Source organism: Pyrus communis, chromosome 11 (genome assembly GCF_041283825.1).
Source record: "Pyrus communis isolate YQ-2024b chromosome 11, ASM4128382v1, whole genome shotgun sequence".
In the NCBI taxonomy this organism is placed as follows: Eukaryota; Viridiplantae; Streptophyta; class Magnoliopsida; order Rosales; family Rosaceae; genus Pyrus; species Pyrus communis.
Genome location: NC_142575.1, coordinates 27,835,964 through 27,855,212, shown reverse-complemented (window position 1 = coordinate 27,855,212; position 19,249 = coordinate 27,835,964). Strand labels below are relative to the sequence as shown.

Below are 19,249 nucleotides of genomic sequence, written 5' to 3'. Positions count from 1 at the left end.
TCGTCATTTCACACCTACAATACAAATAATTCGGGACGGGTTGTCACATTAATTGACATGAGTTCATAAAAAGAAAGGGAAGAAAAAAAAAAACAATTCACGTGGAGAAAGGATATTTCATATTTCTAAATTTTAGTCATTAAATTTTTTTTTTATCAAAGTAACAAAGACATATATCTAACAATTAAAAAACTCACCATATAAAATACCTCGAAGTACCATAAAATTTTCTTGGTCGGCATTATGGTACGGTATTGATTCAAAAAAGTTTGTGGTACTAGTTTTGTATTTCAAATATGAGGAAAAAAATGAAAACTAATTAAAAGAAAAGAAATTCACAAGTCAAGTAAGTAGAAAACCAATGAAGACTTAGCAGCCCGGTATCCGACTGGTTGTTCATATTCATTTTCTTGGGTTTGATTTCGTTGTTTGATTTATTTGCCAAACTTCGGAGCTTTTTCTTTTGTAACATTATTAGCAGCAATATTTTCCACTCCAAAATTTGACTTTATATGCAATTTTACCAGACTTCATAAATCATTGCATAAATCTATACTCTACCAGCAAATATTGGAAGAGAAATCTTAAGGAAACTAAAAAAAGTAGGTCTTTTTATGGACTTTGTCACCTCATGTTTTTTGTATAATATTTTATATTGTTGGCACAAAAATTAGCATTAAACTGTGGGGTGGCAGATAGTCCATGTAAGTCTCATTTTAAGAGAATCTCCTTAGCATTTCTCATATTGGGAATGTTGGAGAAGTTGTGCTAGCTCCAATTTAAAATATTAAATTACTAGGCACCGGAGTTGTGTTAGCTCTAGTCCCTAAATAATTACCAAACTCTCGAAAGGTTGTGTTAGCTCCAGTATAATGACTTAACCAGCAATTGATGTGGGGATTGGTTTCTGTTATGATCCCATATGGGGCACACATGAGGGGGCGTATTGGAAAATAGAATCCCCCATCGGTCATAAGACAAAACAATAAACAATTATTATATGGGAGTTCTCATCCCTAATATTACTAATGACCCAACACCTACCTTGTAATAGGTGGTTAGTTGGGACAATATCGGTGATATTTTGAAATTGATTTTGTAGAAGTACTGAAATTTTGAAACTGATTTTTGTAGAAATATTGAAATATTGAAACTAGTCTTACAGAATTGCAAGAATTTTGAAACTGATCATTCATTATAACTCTGTTTCGCGAACAATTTTCATCTATGTGCTCGTGAGATCGAGCTCTAGGTCCAACAAATTCAAGAGTGACCCCAAAGGGTCTACGAATTTTGTTGGCGAATTACGAAAAATCAAATTTTAACTAATTAACCAACAATGCAAAATTGAACGAAATAAAACTAAATTCACGAAAATTGAATGGTGAAATTCGAGGGCTGTATTTCACATATAGTCATAATGACTTTAACTCTTCTAATGTATTGCAGAGAAATTTATTTAATTAGAAATCAAAAGTTATATTTGACTAACTTGTCATGTGCATGGGAGATACCCTAATATTTCTTAAATAAATTCCTTACACTATGTTTGGATGAGGGATATAAACTCAGAATTTGGATAAAAGTCAGAATTTATAAATTGACATGCACCAATTCCCTTGTTTGGATCCATAAACATAGAAATTTAGAATTTCCACGAGGAAAAAAAAACTTGGAATTTGGGTCCTCTAATTCCCAAGTTTACATTCTATGTAAATATGTGTCGTTTCTCAATTTTCTGTGATTGAGAGTTTAAAAATAACAAATTCCGTATTCAATTCCATTGTTCTTTTAGGTTAACCGAACAAGAAAATTCACAATTCTAGAAAACAAAATCCAATTATTTTAAATTTTTTAATAAACTTAAAATTTCTTCATCCAAACATAGTGTTAGATTTTAATCCTAACCTTTTAAATGCACCCTGGTTTCTTCCGGACTAGAGGTTTTTTTCTTTTTTTTTGTCAACCAACAATGTTTTCTCAAGAATTGCTTGAATTTGAAGTTAAATGATCGTCATGTGTATAGCAAAAATACTTATAATAAAATGGAAATACTTTCTACAAACGTAGCACAAACAGGTTAATACGAGATTAACGAGTTTAATTTGACTGAACAACTTACGTTTTATTTTGGGAATTATTATTAGCACTCCAAAAATTTCATTCTACACTCCTCATTAATGTATTTTTCTTTTTAATTATAGAAAGTTTGGAGTGTCAATAACAATTTCCTTTATTTTTCTCTTTTTTTTTTATTTGTGAAACCTTTTTTTTTTTAGAACAAATGATATTAAATTCGCATTTAACGAAAATCGAACCTAAGACTTCTCTCATAAGTGAAAAAGAATATTATTAGATTGTAGTATTAAGTTGGTATTTATGAAACCCTTTATTCTCCTTAAACGGGTCATTATTTGTAAGTTTGCAACTGCTTTCTTTCACAATTAAATATTTTTTTTGGTCAAATCACAATTAAATATTTTGGTTTGACCAAAAAACAATCACTTATTCTCCTTAATTTTATGATACAAAGGAGAGATGAAACTAATGCCAAAGATAACAATGAGAAATTTTATTTGAACCTAAGTAATCTTTTTTCACATCCAATTTACTCTCTTCACCTATTATTTGGGCCCAAAATAATAGTGTTGGGCCGAGTATAGGTTTATATTCGGCCCAAAACTGTTTCAAATACACTATGGACTGCCTAATGGTCCTGTGCCATTCAACAAGGATGGTCAAGTCCTATCGCAAGAAGGAGTAGTTCGGATGAGCAACAGGGTCAAAGAAGTCCTAGTGCGATTTGGATTCTCGACCAACAATGAATATTCAAAAAGGGGGTGAGTTCAAAGTCCTAATAGGGGTAGGATTGGTCAAAGTGAAGTTGGAACAGAACAAGAAGTCCTAATCCAGATACGATTTTGACTCGATCTCAAGGAGGATTTGCTGCTATAAATAGAGAAAGGAGGGTGCAATTCATGGACCACCAATTCAGCGTACAACTGCCCTGCGCAAAACCTGTCAAACATCTTGAGATTTTTTACTTTCTTTTTTCCGCTGACACATCTTCAGTTTGGATAAACAGCACTGTGAAGGCAACCGGCGAAATCCTTCAGTTTGGATAAACATCACTATTGTCGTAGAATCAGCCGACCGAGGAGCATCTTCAGTTTGGATAAACAACACTGCGTCGAGGCCGACTGGTTACCTATCCAAGTCTCGGTCGAGAAGGGTTTCCGAATCCTTATTGGCAGAGGTCATCTTATCAGTCTTCTCGGCGAAGTAAGGTGTTACGAGTTATGACATTCGGCGTATTGAACACCGACTGATTTTATGATTGGATACTCACAAGTGAGTTTCAGAGTTCGGCATTCTGACGGTTGAACCACATTCACCATCAAGACATACATCACCTTTGAATACTTGTGTTCGTACAGTCTGGTGTCGATTCGACGTGCTTATACTCTCACAAATATAATCACTGTGACCGAATCCGGCGCCGACGATTTGTGAACTTTGCAGAACTAGCAGCCTTGTCTTCAAGCTTAAGAGTCCAAAGGCCGATATTTGTTCCTTCCTTGGCCGCAGTCGCAAAATAAAGAAGTCAGTAACGTGCTCAACGCAACATCAACAAATTTTACTCCTCGGCCGACGAGTTGGCACGCCCCGCATTCAACCGAAAGACGTAGTTAGCTTATTACTCGACCTGCACGCCATGTAGGCTTTGTAATTTTAGGATCAACACCTATATTATTTTTTATTAAAGAATTAATCTCTCTTTAAATCCAATTTTATTACCTAAACTACCATCTTAAAACCAATTCAAAATGTTAAATTATCTTTACACCCATTCCCTGAATTTTTTTTTTTTTAAAAGAGGTGTCCTTGCTCCACCCCCTCTTCCCACTAGCATTTCCATGGCTACTTTTTTTTTTCTTTCTTTCTGCTACCAAACCCAGACATTTTGCCTTTTTTCTTTCTACTGATGTGCATAAGCAACAAATCAAACAATTCATCCCCTTATATTTATCAACAAGCAAGGAAATTTATAATCTAAGAACATCGGTAAGAAATTTTTCCTTAGAATTTTCCAATTGCAGAAAGTTTAACAAACCATTCAGGATTGATGAAAAAAATTGAAACCCAAATACTCATCTTTTAAACTTTAAAAAAATTGAAATCAATTGAACAAAATATTCATAAATTGAGTCATACCTTAGTTGGAGGATTCAAAACTTCAAAATCACCATCCATCAATAAAAAAAAAAAACTTGTTTTTCTCTACAAGACCTATTAGGGTTTTAGGCAGAATGAACGTAGGATAAACAAGAACTGATGGTAGGGTTTAATGGGTTTATTGATAAATTTGAGTTTTATTATTAATTTCATTTTGTACTTAATCGTAATTATGCAATATGATACATCCCGACCCGGAATGTCAACCAGGACTCGCTCACCGCGCACTCGTGTACTTAAGCACTTTTAGATTTTAATTTATTCACATTTTATACATTATCACACTTTATGGCTTCGTCACCTTCCAGGTGTCGGCCAGCAAGGCTCGATTCGGAATCCTAGTGAACATTCCGGGTCGCCCGGGCCCCCACCACATCTCGGGCCAGGATGTGACACAATAGGATAAAATAGACAATTAACAATTTAAATTTAAATTGAATGTAGAAAAAAGTTACATGAATTCAAATAAAATTTCCTGATAACAATTCAAGGAAATCCTACACTCAATGCGTGACAAACGATAGCCGTTGATCTGCATTACTTTGCCTCACATGGAATCCACCACATTAATTTGTAAGAGTAAGATTTTCTCCCTTCCAAATCTTCTTTTTCTATACTTAATCGTCACCGTTCAAATAAAAAATAATTGAAGAAAAAGGGAATTTAGAGGAAAAAAATCCTAATTCAATTAGTAATTACAGCTGAAAACTACATCGAGGAAAAATATAAAACAAAAACCGAATTTTGTTGATTTGAGGAACCTCTAGATATTACCCGTCACGTTGCCAAGATTGAATCGTTATCAGCAAAATCTAATAAAAACTTTACCGTTTCTCCTCCAAAAACAGAAAAAGTAGAGGAAAGTGAAACGCAGAGAGATTGTAACAGCAGATAAACAAAGATACGGAAAGCAGTTGAAATCAGTTGCCGTGTTGGTGAATCCCAGATAGAAGAGACCCAACAAAACCAGAACGCCTGGGTCTCCGAGTCCAGGCGTGAGACAGACAAACATTCACGTTCGTTCCCTTTTAAAATACCACCAAGCTCCCCACTTCCCCCACCCTGTCTCCTCTCTCTCTCTCTCTCTCTCTCCCCCCTCTCTTGCATGATTCTGTCTCTCTCCAAATCTCCTTTTTGTTTATTTCTCAACGTGCACAGACGCTCTTGCTCTTCATCTTCTCCACCAGAAAAAGATATCAACAGGTTCTACTTCCTCTCACATCTCTCTCTCAATAAAGTTTACATCTTTGTATCGGAACGCTTCCAACTTTTCTGGGTTTTATTTATTTTGTATTTTCGAGCTCACGATTCAGCTGCCTTGGTATGTGACATCTGATTTCTGGTTTGTTCCTTTTTTTGTTGGGTTACACAAAACTGCGATTTTCTGATCTGGGTTTCCTTTGTTTTGCATGACTGAGTCAATATTTGATTTTTTTATTTATCTCTGCAGATATTCCATATTGTTATTAGGGATACAAAATTTGGAATTTGCTTCTGATTAGACGTAGTTTTTGCTACTAATTGTGTCACTATCAGTGCACATATCTGATATTTTATTTGTATTGACTCATTGGAAACAAGGTTGCAGTCCAGTCTTTTGTTATATATTTTAATTTGTTGTGTTTGAATTCCGTTGTTCCGTTGTCGATTTTCTTTATGCTTCAATTTTGTATCTTCTGCCATTACTCTTTGTTTGGTTGATGATAATTTTATAGAATAAGTATTGTTTTGGCAGTTCTTAGCACCAATTTGTCAGCTAAATGTATACGGCAACGCTACAATATTCTTTGTTTTACCATAACTACATAACAATTTATGAATATAATGTTTGCATTTTAATATTTGGTATTTGATTCAACAGCTGTTGCAAAAGTCTTGACTTTGGAATATTTACGAGAAAGTAGTCTTAATCTGCATCTCATTCGGACGCGCTTGATCAGTTGAGGAACACGGTTATGTGGCAATAGATTGATTGGAAGAACCCATCATAAGGTTTGGTAATGGGGTCGGCAGTGGAGAAGAAATGGCTAGTCCCTCTTGTCATAAGCTCTGTCATCTGCATATTCCTTCTAGCTACTTCCTTGAACTCGGGTCTCGTCTCTTCACGAAACGCAATCAATTCGATCTTTTCCCTTTTACCATCTAGGGTAGTAACAAATCAATCTAGTCCAGCTTTTGCTGAGACAATAATTTCACAAAGTCCACCCCCTCCTCCGCTACCAGCTATTCCTCGCTTTGCTTATCTAATTTCCGGATCAAAGGGGGATTTGGAAAAGCTTTGGAGAACTCTCAAAGCGCTTTACCATCCGTTGAATCAATATGTTCTTCATTTAGACCTTGAGTCTCCGGTAGCAGAAAGATTGGAGCTTGCTTCGCGAGTGGACAACGAGACTCTCTTTAATACAGTTGGGAATGTGTTTGTGATCAAGAAAGCTAATATGGTAACTTACAGAGGGCCAACAATGGTTGCTAATACTCTTCATGCCTGCGCAATTCTTCTCAGGAGGAGTAAGGATTGGGATTGGTTTATCAATCTCAGCGCCTCAGATTATCCGCTTGTTACTCAAGATGGTGAGTCCATATCAATTACGGTTGTAAACTTTTCTTAAAATGTGAGTTTTTGTGCTAAAAGAAACTGTTCAAATTGTTTTTATGCAGATCTTCTTCACACGTTTTCAACTTTAAACCGAAATCTGAATTTCATTGAGCACACAAGCCAACTTGGCTGGAAAGAGTGAGTTCTCTCTCTCTTGACATGTATAGAATGCTTACATTTATTACTATCACTAATGCTATGTTAACTTTCATCTTCCAGGGAAAAACGAGCAATGCCCTTGATTTTAGACCCTGGTCTCTACTCATCTAAAAAACAGGATGTATTTTGGGTTACACCAAGGCGAACATTGCCCACTGCGTTTAAATTGTTTACTGGTGAGTATTTTACTTTTCCCTAGATCTCTGGCCGCTCACAATTTTTAACCTGACAAATCAAAACTTCATGTAGAGAATACTAACTTATAACTCTTGACATAGAAAATTCAGCGAAATATATGTTTTTATTAATGTTCTTGTATATGCTGTTGCCTAGTTTGTTCTTTCTTCCGCTGAGAAGAAATAGCGTGGTTACTGGAATTCTTAGTGAGCCTTTTGGGGGATTTACATAAAAACATAACTGGTGTGATAATCTCATTTGTTCTCTTGTTTGTAACATGTCTACTGCCTTTCCACAGAAAAGGATTACTGGAAAGTTGAGGGGGTTATTTTCAGGGGATGAAATTTGGTTTCGATATTTCACATTGAATCAGTGAACCAATTTGAAAACTAGATTTATTTACTTCGAACAATTTGTGAGCAGACTACATTAACTGAATCAGTAGTTCTCCAATTAGTATAGAGTTTGTTTTTTCTCCTTATAAAACCGATAGTCTTGGCTATACTCTTAGGATATATTATTTTATCCTGCATGCAGCATTGCCGGTTTTGCTCTTTGTTTTGCACAATCAGTTAATATGCACCTCTGTTGCAGGTTCGGCATGGATGGTCTTATCACGCTGGTTCGTCGAGTACTGTGTTTGGGGTTGGGACAATCTTCCGAGGACCCTTCTCATGTACTACACAAACTTTGTTTCTTCTCCGGAAGGCTACTTTCACACTGTTATATGCAATGAGCCGGAGTTTGCCAAAACTGCCGTCAACCATGATTTGCACTATATTTCTTGGGACATTCCTCCCAAGCAGCATCCCCACACCCTCAACATTAATGACACAAACAAGATGATTGCAAGCGGTGCTGCCTTTGCTCGGAAGTTCAGACACGATGACCCTGTCCTGGACAGGATCGATAAGGAATTACTTCACCGAAGAAAAGACAGCTTCACTCCAGGCGGCTGGTGTGCTGGCAAACCCAAATGCTCCAGGGTTGGGAACCCGAACAAGATCAAACCAGGTCCGGGTGCCGACAGGCTTCGCCACCTCGTGAGTAGGCTTGCCTTGACAGCTAAGTTTGGTCAAAACCAGTGTAAATAGTTTGTGTGGAAATTCTTGGAAATTGAATCAGTGAAAGAAAAAGAAGAGAACTCGTATCAACAGGCTAAGACAACAGTTTGTTGGGAATTTAAGGGATATCATCGAGTTTTGATGCGAAGTTTGATAGAATTAAGGTTGATGAGGAAGATTAAGATTAGTGTCCCTCTGAGCATATCCTTAAGTTGTCACATTCTGGAAACCAAACAGGTGTTTGGTCGGCATCATTGTTTCTGTAGGTTGATTATATATCTAGAACTTTTACAATCATACATTAATATACTGTTACTGTTCTTCCACCTTGCGTTTTTTCTTCTTTTCGGAACTTTGGAACTAGAATTTTGGCCTTTGCTTGTAATCATAACGGGTACAAATGATTGGTAATTTAGAAAACTATACTTGTCGGTTTGATAACTATTTTGTTTTCGTTTTTTTTTTTTCCTGATATTAGTGATAGTGGATAAATACATGGGATAAATTGAAAAGTGGTGACGAGAGAGATGTAAATGACGAGGAAGAGCAGATAAAGTGAAAATTAAAAACCAAAATCTAAAGTGTCATAAAGTTGTATGCACTTGCAAGATTTTGTTTTCATTCATTCTTTCTTTTTCCTCTTCTTTTAAGCTGTTTTAGAATTCTCTTGAGGTATCTCACCACATATTGATGGCAGGCTAATTCTTCTCTTCATGCAATCCTCATATCACATGAGGCGGCAACATATTGATTTTCGAGTTAAACGGTACAGATCAAAACATAACCGATGACCCCAATAAATGTCAAAGGTTAGAAATTCCAAATCTTTGCTCGTTTTCTATTAGACGAACCCCTTGAATAGAGCTATAAAGTCTTTTAACATGACTGAAATTTACCTAATTTTTGTTGGCAGCCAAAATTAGAAATTGACAAACGCAATTTAAGCAATTGTACTGAGTACTGATAAGGGACAATGACGTAATGCTGGCTACACAATAAGGTTGGTGAGGATAATCTTCTATTGTTAATCAAATCTTAAAATAATTACTACACCTTTAATTGTGGTTTTTGCATCAGATTCGGTGGCAGAAGATATCAACGATTTGACTCTTCGTGATTAGAGGAAATCAAGAAGAAATCAAAGGGTGACCGGACTTCCATCGTCGAGCCTCCTCCATTTGAAAAAAATGCAAATGCAGTAGTAAATTAGGTTTATTAATCGCTACATGCGTTGAAGTTTAAATCTTCTTATCTCTTGATTTATAATCCTTTAAGAAAGGGAATTAACCTTTTTTTTTTTCTCTTTATGCACACTTATGTTTGCTCTTGTTCGTCAGTGATATATTAAATCTAAGTGCATCTGCAATAAGAACAGAACATGCATGACCAAAACCTCATTAACCGAAAAGAAAAAAGAATTCGTCCATTTGGGTGAATCTATTAAGATGTGGTATTTGAATTAAAATTTTTGAAGTAAATTGGTTACTTCTTTCAAATGGTTAAGGAAATTTGCATTAATTTACACAATCAGTGATTCAGCCAGCAACATCACAAGAATTTTTTTGAACAACATATCTTAAAGACACGGGTGTTAGAGTTAAGTTACACAATATAATGTAATTCGAATTTTACCATTATCAAACATTAAACCTATGAAGGTGAAGATAAATACCACTAATTCACGTTAGTAAATAGGAAGAAACACAGGCTCATAAGTATTTGAAATTACATGACATGTGAATTTTATTAGCAATAAAATTAGTCCAATTAATGAATTTCTCTCAGAAGATAAACAATCAACGCCATACAACCTAACTTCTTAACCCCAACCAAGACATTAGCACATTGGATGGCGCTATCTACACACACTTTTAAATTTTCGGCCATTGAATCGAATTAATTGAAGATGATCAAATAATAGAAATTAACAGAAAATGTGTGTAAGGTCAAAAAGAAGTATGTGAAAACCACTACCCTAACAACGTGATTGTATTTTTTATACAATGGTAGTATGTTCTAGACATGCCGTATCATACGGAAAAAACAGAGTAAATGGAAAGTTGAAAGCATTTTCCAAATCCATATATGATTAGTTTACGAGGAAGTGATTTCCGCACTCATCAAGGGACAAATATGAAAAATCTAAGTAGTGAAATGGCCTCTTACCTTTAAACCAATTGGAACAATGGTCTTGCAACTTTAACTCAATTGTAACAGTGGTTCTTCCAACACGGCTCATTTGACAAAATTCTAACGGAGTTAATAAAAATGATCATAGTTGCATGTTTTGATAAGTTAAGGAACCAATGGTTATAGATTTTTAATTGAGGAACCATTACTCCAATTTTTGAAGTAGATGGAGTATTGCTACAATTTTCTCATTTAGAAGACAAAACTAGAAAAGAGAGGAATTAGAAAATTATAGATATATAAATTGATTTGAATTGTATTAAAAATTACACGGAAATACCAATTTTTGTACCTTTCTATTTCCTTTAAATTTCTATCTACACATGGCATTTGAACAAGAACATTCTCACTTTTGACTTTAACCACTTATCCCGCTATCATCTAAATACCAAAATTTGCTACGTTGCTTGGAAACATCGAGTTCCTATGACCTAAAGCCCCTATGAGCTAACAAGCTTCTCTGGCATAAGATTCTTTTACCTCATTTTCTTCTCAACACCCCACATATCCTGCCAGATTCAAGACTCACCTTGGAGATCATCAAACCATCTCCAAAATTTTGATATTCCCGGTCGAATTTGCAGCAATTAAGGTGGAGGTTTGGCCTCGCCAACAAAGAGAAGAGATAAACTGTGCAGCATCATCTGTGTCATGGCCGGAAAGTGGGTCTGTGCTCTGAAACTTGTATGACAATGCCGGCATTGGAAAAGCCTTGTGGTAGATGAAAACCTGATCAATCAAAGAACATAATTATCATTCATTAAATATAACCAAAACGAGATGCATTGTCTGTTCAAAACTCATTTGACAGTTTTCAATGAGACACATTTGATTAGTAAACAGATAGGTAAGATCCTTCTTAGGCTTGCAAAAGTAACTTCTGCAATTTACCTTATCTTTTCAAACAGTCACTACAAAGTAAAACAGTTACACCGAAGAAAACTACGTAGCTAGCTGATATACTAATCTCAAGGCATGTTTCTTCCTTATTTTTAGAAGAGGTCATTTTTCTCAAACTTTTAGACGAAAGCCTTGGAAACCTTTAACTAAATACATATATCGTATATCCCCATACACACAATCAAAGTTCATCCTATCACATTAGCCCTCCTTTGAACCCTATAGAATTTTCCAGTGAAAAAAAGAAAATAGAAATTTGGGTTCACTGGTCGTAGCAAGATCGAAGCAAGATTCGAACAACCCGTGCATGGGGTGAATTGAAGATGTTTGTCTAAATTACCTCATTAGTCTCCGAGCCTGTAGCAATGTAACCATCAGAAACTGACAACCCCACAAAGTTCTGCAACAAGGGAAACACGCATAAGCTATAAATCATAGACCACTGCGGCCATATTAAACTTTGAAAAACTGCATAAAAGCATTTACTCGTTTACAAACTATGTTCTTTAGCGGTTTTCCTTCATAAATATCGATAACAATGAAGATTGCATTTGAATAAGAAGATTTTGCAGTTAAAGACTCATGGCAGAAAACTTTGGTCATCCGAAAGCGACAAAAACATTTAAATTAGTAAATTGGTCGATGAAGAACAATTTTTCATTGTCCACCACAAGTTTAGGTTATAGAATCAGCCTATATTGGAAGGTTCTGAAATATTTACAGGAAAACATTTGCATCAAATATTAAAAATATTCATCATGTATTTAAGCTTCTGATATACATTTGCACCTAGCAGAACACAAAATTATTATATACCAATTTCAGATCAATCTCATAAAGCATCCCTAGAATTGCTTTAATAAAATAAATGAGTGGCAGTACCTTCACATTCGTGTGGCCGGTGAATGATAGAACTGGAGTGTCAATGACCCGAGATGAGGACATTGACAAATCCCAAAGCTTCACTGTATTGTCAGTGGACGCAGAAACGAGATTTGTCCCATCTACAAATTTGACATAACTCACGGTTTTGCTGTGTCCGATCAATGTGCACAGAGGAACCTTTGAGTTACGAAGATCATAGTAGTAAATTTTATGATCCGCTGAACCAAAGGCAAGGGAACGACTAGAGTCCAATGGAAACTGTACGCAGCAGACATTCGCCTTTGTTTTAATTGTACCAATACTTACTCCCTGCAGAAGCGACCCACAAAGAGAATCAGCTTATCAGACATCCAGAATTAGACATACACGTCATGCATACAGATCAATGCAGTACGTTTAGTTTCAAAGCTGACATCCACCAAATGCAAAAGTAGAATTGCCTGATTGATACTCCATAGCTTTACACAACCATCATCACTCCCGCTGGCCAACATTGTTGGGTCTGCTGATGAAAAATCAATGGACCATACACGCCTTTCATGTTCTCTCATCTCCGTAAACAATTGACTTCTTGTGACATCCCATACCTGAAAATGTTAAGCAATTTAGTTAAAACAAGCTAATAAGTCGTAACTTGAATCACAAATAAGGCTTGACTTACCTGCACAACACCTTCAAAGTTACTTGAAGCAATCTGGCTTTTGATATAACTATTCCAACATATACTGCTTAGCTTTGACCTGCTAGCCATTTCAACCACGGGATAGTGGATATCACGATCCTCATTTGTTATTGTGTCACATTCAAATACTTTGATTTTCTTATTAACACCGGCTGTAGCAAAAAATTCTCCATCACGATCAAAACTAAGTGAGCATACTAGATTTGAAGTATTTAAAAGATCCCCTTGCTTCAAATCTGCCTTCACTTTTAATTTCGAGAAAGACAGATACTTGCACAATCCCTCAAGAAATGGATCTATCCAACCACTTCGTCTACCTCCACTATGTTGTTCTTTTGATTGCAAATTATTGACAGAACTTCTTTCAGTTACAACAGAACTACTTATTGGTGAATGTTTAGCCGGTTTAGCTGACTGCTTTACAGGCCTCCATCTCGTTAAAAAATATGCCGCCTCTAGCTTTTTAAAGTTCTTCATCAATCTAGAACTTCTCGAGAGAACACCTTGATTTTCAGTATCCGTCTTCTGACCATCCAAATTATCATCGCTTTCCTCTACGTTGTGAACCCAGATGCCTGGTCTGGACCTTTTTCTGGACCCACTAGCAGAATCATCATCGTCAATAACATTCATAGACGGGAAACTTGAGGTCGAATCATCTTCCTTCACCAGTTGTGGGATTGAACTGCCCTTTTTCTTAGAAGTTATTTGGTGCTTCATAACTTCGTCAATATCACAACACAGAAACGAAAGAGTATTTTGCAACTTATCTGCAGATTCCTGTTTCCCTTGTTGTATGAGCAGCAGGAATTCCAGCAATAATTCCTGCTCCTCTATTTTCTCTCTAAGCTCTATTGCCGCTTCACGTTCTTCTAAATCAACTCTTGGTTCATTCAGGAATTCACTTTGTTGCAACTCACTGAAACAAAAGACAAAGTAGATTTAGAAATCGTGACCCCGCTGGAGGTATAGTATGCATCACAAAACAAACAGGAGAGAGTTATTTTACAAGTCAGTAGAAGAGGAAAAGATGCAGAACAAAGTGAAAGATACAAGGGGATTTATGAACTACAAGACCAAATTATAGAAAATGGCATAAAATGGAGTATTTCATGACGTAATGAATTACAGATATATGTAATGCAGGTTAAATATACAGCAATTACTTCCATGAAACTCGATGTCTCAGACTATTTATGGTAGCTTTTGAAAAGAAAAATCAACGTCTGAGATGGAAGGCCATTTTGTAAGGAGTATTCACCACATTTTTGGCCGGCTATTTGGCTCAGGGTGCAGTAGCCATAAACAAAACGAAGCCTCTTTAGGCCATTTCAGCAGCAATTGAGGAGGAAGAACTCGATGTCTCAGACTAGACATTGTTCTGCTCTTTTCTTCTCTTGAGCTGAGGGGACAGAATAACTGGTCACAAGCACCACCGCGTTAGTCCACGAAAACAAAAACAAAACAACTCTGAACAAAATCAACTTTTACCATTACATAAAATGATAACTGAATGCTGAAGATCTTGTTTAACTTATACTACAGATAAACAATTGAAAGCTTTTATTTACGAACCTCAAAAAGAAGAACCCCTAACCGATAAATGTCTGAAGCACATGAACTCGATCCAGCAGAAACCTCTTCGGGACTAGTATACCAACTGGTCTCCATAAGCAATATCTGTTTCATTGGAAATGGTTGTCTCTTATCTTCTAGTTCAACATTTCGGTCTCTGATTCTATTTTCACTCTCTTGTACCAACGATTCCCGTGCTGCATAAATTGAACTTGACTGCATGCAACTCGTTTCCGACAAGGCATTTGGAGTTGTCATAGACTGAAAATTTTCTCTTCCTAAGTTCCTTCGTTGCTGATGCAAATTACGATGCAAGAGAGGGGGGAAATCCTTAATTTCTTCAGTTGGGCTGTTTAACTCATCCTCGGGAGAATCAGTGCCAGAATCCGAACAAGATGCAGACTCGATAAAGGAGATGTGGTTGAAAGATGACATGACGAAACATGAAGGTCGCACATTGTGAACAACAATCCCTTGCGAATGTGCTACACTAATAATTTCCACTATTTGCCTAAATACATGCAAGCATTCAAATACATCAACAGATCGATCCGGTTTATCCAACCACTGCCTCAAGCTAACATCACCCCATTCAATAGCTCGGACAAAACGGTCAACCGCCACCTCATCCTCACAAACCCCGGACAATCCACCCTGGTTTGTAAGGTCATCAGTGTGTGCCACCACAACACTATCTCTCTCCTTTCTCAAATCCGAATCCTGAAATGCCTCACCCAACGCGCCAAACCTTCCAGCACGACGAACCCTAGGATTCCAGTTTGAGACTCTGGAAGTATTCAACCCTCTAGAACTATCAGAATTCTGCCCAGCAGACTCGGATGAGCCTTCCATTGTTATCCGCCTATAGCAGCATGAAAGCCAGAACACACACATCCAATACACGGAGGAGTTCTCCGACTTCTATTGCACTCTCTCACTTCCACCATCTCGACTCAGAAGCTCTTTCTGCGGCGCAAACAGATACAGCGAAAATCGAGTCTCTCATCAAGCACAGCAAGTTCTTGACTTCACAAACAAACAACAGATTCCCGGCTGCCCACAATCACAAAACTAATTAATAACCTTAACTATGCAAACTTTGAACCCAGAAAACAGGAAAAAGCATTCCACCACCAACACAATAACAATGATCTGACAAAAAGTAAGAACAGATTCACAAAACCCAATTCACAATTCATATACACAGTCACATACATGAAATTTCCAACACAGTTTCTAAGAACAAACAATCTCAACCACCATCACCAACAAAAACCCACCAAGAAAAGGCTCTCTTGCTCAATACTCAAAACACAAAGACAAGTCAATATATTCCATGAGAGAGAGAGAGAGAGAGAGAGAGAGAGAGAGGGAGAGCTACCAGTATCACCATGAAAATGGAGTTGTGTGTTCTGTGTTCTGCTAGGCCAACCAGAAGAGAAACAGCACAACTTTTTTGAAGCAGCACTACTCAAACGAAACCTCCACAGCCTTACAAATTCCCCAATATTTTCTCAACAGGAAAACAAACAAAATCTCCCCACAAAAAACACAGACCGTTTGTAAATTAAAAACCCAGAAAAATAAACAAAAAAAGATTATATATTTATTTTTTAATTTTCTCAAGTCCCCTAGTATATTACTATTTTTCTGCCTCCTGAGAGCAAAGAGAGACCACTCTTTCTACTTGCAGCATTACCATCTTCTTTATCTTCCCGCTTTATTCCAAACTACCAACGTGGCTCAACAAACACCTCTTCCTCTCAAAAGCCCAGAGCCAAAACAGTAGATTAGATAAACCTTGTGGGTCATGGGTGGAAGATACTATTTGATAAAGTGCAATCATGATTCATCCCCCCTCCGAACTATGCTGCAAACTCAGTCTCTTGTACATATCCCTTCAAGGATAGTACTTGCATCCTTATGTAGGGCTGCACACTTATTTGATCTCGCGAATAGTGTATTTATAAGCGGAATTATTTAATTTTTAAATTTATATTGTGATGATTATCTTTACAAAAAGACATATAAATCAAATATTATTTGATCAGTTAAAGTTATTAAACAAACAAATAATATAAGTGACAAGTACTATGAAATGAATATTTAAGTCTAGCATTTTATAAATATTTTGAAAAATAATTTTATTTAGACTTCGTTTATTAATGATCTTAATGTGTTTTTGATATTCTAATTTTTGTCATCGACTTTTGTGTTTGCATGTGGTCTAATATTTTATTAGATATCGTGTTAATTTTCCACACATGCGTTTGAAGTTTGAAACTCTTCTATCACCTAAATTATTTTAATAGTTTCAAACCCCCCTTAATAACAATAAATTTACAAAAAAAAAAAAAATGTTATTAGTACTTCAAAAATTTCATTCTGCACTCCTCACAAGTGTATTTTTCTTTACAATTATAAAAGTTAAGAGTGTAAAATGAGATTTTTGGAATGTCAATAAAAATTCCTAAAAAAAATGTTTTTCTGTATTTTAGGTGACAACATGATTTCATATTCACTCAAATTATAAAATAAATAAAAAAATCTTAACATGGTTCACAATAATTTTTAATCACTTAGTCATTAGTGGAGTTAATTTTTTGATTAATTTACTAAGAAACGGCGAATCGTTCATCGTTGTCCCAAAATCGAAAGAAGAACCACTTCTTTCCCAAAGTGGAAATTACTAAACTAAAGCAAAGCAATAAACAAATGATTAGTTTAATCTCATTGAACAAACATAATATTATTCTAATCTAATTGGTGTGGAGAAGACAAGTGCCAGATGTATTAAAAAGGCCACATTATTTATAGGGAAGTTATTGGCCTCTTATGCCATCTGCATGCCTAACCCTAATCCTCCACCACAAACCCTAATAATTAAACATTAAAGTATAAATTAATTATAAAACAATCCCTCACCTCAAATCAAAAGGAACACAAATCCGAACGCCACCCCACCAGCCAAACTCCCAGCAAACCCAGACAGCCCTTCCGGATCTCACTTACCCATGCACAAAGTATAAATATAATTTGGTCGTTGATGCATGTAAAGTTCATAATGTATCAACGTTCATAACGTATCAACGTCAGATTCGATTCCATAGGTGCGGGATATTGAGTACTGTAACATTCTTCAACAAATGTCAAATTCAGTGTTTTAAAAATCAATCTAGGTGCTAGGCGGTGGAGGACTGATCCGATTTAAGCTGAAATGTTGAGAAAAATAAGATAGGGGCTATACGGCTGCCTAAGCGGGTTAGACGGTTCCATTGTTTAAAATTTTTTTAATTAAGTTAAAGGTTTTTTCTGAATAACCTACTTAATTAGTGAATTTTCAAATTTGATTTTTTATTTTTCCTACTTTTTTGCTACATTTTTCAATGATGATGGCAATATGGCTTAAGTTTTAATTTTTAACTTTCCTAAATTCTCAATACAAGTATATTTGTATTTTTAAAATATAAGTAGGCACTTATTTATATGTTATATAATAAATTTAATTAAATCCATTTAGTCCACCTAGGCCCCGTCTAGCCATATAGACCCTAGGTCCCAATCCCCCGCCGACTAGCGCCTAGTGCTTTTTAGAACCTTGGTCAAATTACATGTTTGTTCATTTAAATCTTTATGCTTAATCGACACTTTCGTTTGTTCTGCACTCTAGATATTTGTGTTTGCATATGTGGAAGATGAATTTGAATTTATAGGCTTTTTTTTTTTCTTTTGTAATGAAGAAATAAATTGTGTGGTGGTATCAAAGTAGCAAGTTACTTATCATCAGCAATCCATCCATTTAAGTCTATGTTGTTAAGCGTCAAATTTCAACTTCCAAAAACATATCATGTTCTAACACAATATTAGAGATTAGTTATAACCGTTCAACTAACGTTGTTAAAATTTCAACGTTCAAATGAGAAACATGATTCGTTTATTTTATTTAGATAACCGTTAGATGACTATACAATTATGAGTCTGGTTAAGTTTTGTAGAGATAATGTTTAAAGGGTAAGAAAATAGATTCAGATCATCGGGTACCATTGCAAGTTAGAAAGATAGAATGAGACAGTTACATGTGCATTCCATGATAAAAATAAATAAATAGCTAATGAAAAGGGTTTGGAAACTTTAAGTTTTAACGATAATAACAAAATAAAGGGTAAAATGAACAGTATCATGATTGACTTTTTAATGTAAAAATGTAGTTTTTTGTTAAAGTGAACAGTACCGGGAGCTTTTCGTTAAAATTCCCTTAAAAAAAATGCTTAATCTTGAGACCTATAATAACGTTTTGAATATAAGCATATAGTTAGCACAAAAAAAAAATTTGTTAGTGGTCATTTTCAGCATAATAATATTCAGTCACTAATCAGGTTGTGTGACATGTTATGTGATTAATTTTCGATTAAGATCAACCATTACAACATCAAGTCATTTAGCTGGGTTTTTTTCATTAATTTTTATCTTATTTATATATTTTGTTTAAGTGAGAAACGTGATTCACCTTTGTAAGTTCGTTTTGTTTGGGACAAGGATTGTCTGCCCTCCCACTTCTGATGTCCTCCCGTGCCCTCCTATTTGTGTGGTTACAGTTAAGTCACGTCAACATTTTATATTACTATTCATTTTTGTCTTATTATCTCTATAAAAAAACAACAATATAAAATGTTGACGTGGCTTAACCGTGATCACACAAAACAAGAGGGCATGAGGGCATCGAAAGTGGGATGGCAGACAACCCTTGTCGTTTTGTTTGAGCCTCTTATTTGTTTTCTTTTTTAG

The 19,249-nt window shown here is 35.7% G+C and overlaps 2 protein-coding genes across 3 annotated transcripts; one reads left to right on the top strand and one right to left on the bottom strand.

Annotated features, from left to right (window-relative positions):
- Nucleotides 1–4,948: 4,948 nt before the first annotated feature.
- Nucleotides 4,949–8,558, top strand: LOC137742610 (beta-glucuronosyltransferase GlcAT14A). The gene is made up of 5 exons (XM_068482520.2): nt 4,949–5,439; nt 6,098–6,807; nt 6,895–6,970; nt 7,052–7,167; nt 7,763–8,558. The coding sequence occupies exons 2-5, from the start codon at nt 6,237–6,239 to the stop codon at nt 8,260–8,262; spliced, it is 1,263 nt and encodes a 420-aa protein (XP_068338621.2). The 5' UTR covers nt 4,949–5,439; nt 6,098–6,236; the 3' UTR covers nt 8,263–8,558.
- A 2,085-nt stretch (nt 8,559–10,643) lies between these two features.
- Nucleotides 10,644–16,403, bottom strand: LOC137742195 (protein SPA1-RELATED 3). 2 transcript variants are annotated; one of them, XR_015953319.1, is made up of 8 exons: nt 15,846–16,401; nt 14,465–15,517; nt 14,151–14,308; nt 12,869–13,808; nt 12,602–12,794; nt 12,205–12,516; nt 11,663–11,722; nt 10,644–11,151 (listed from the first exon to the last, which is right to left on the bottom strand). XR_015953319.1 is itself a non-coding variant. In XM_068481986.2 (8 exons), the coding sequence occupies exons 2-8, from the start codon at nt 15,356–15,358 to the stop codon at nt 10,963–10,965; spliced, it is 2,700 nt and encodes an 899-aa protein (XP_068338087.2). In that variant the 5' UTR covers nt 15,359–15,517; nt 15,846–16,403; the 3' UTR covers nt 10,644–10,962. The 2 variants fall into 2 exon arrangements, 1 of the variants encoding a protein (XP_068338087.2); XM_068481986.2 differs by having other exon boundaries at nt 12,648–12,794; nt 15,846–16,403.
- Between the last annotated feature and the right edge of the window lie 2,846 nt (nt 16,404–19,249).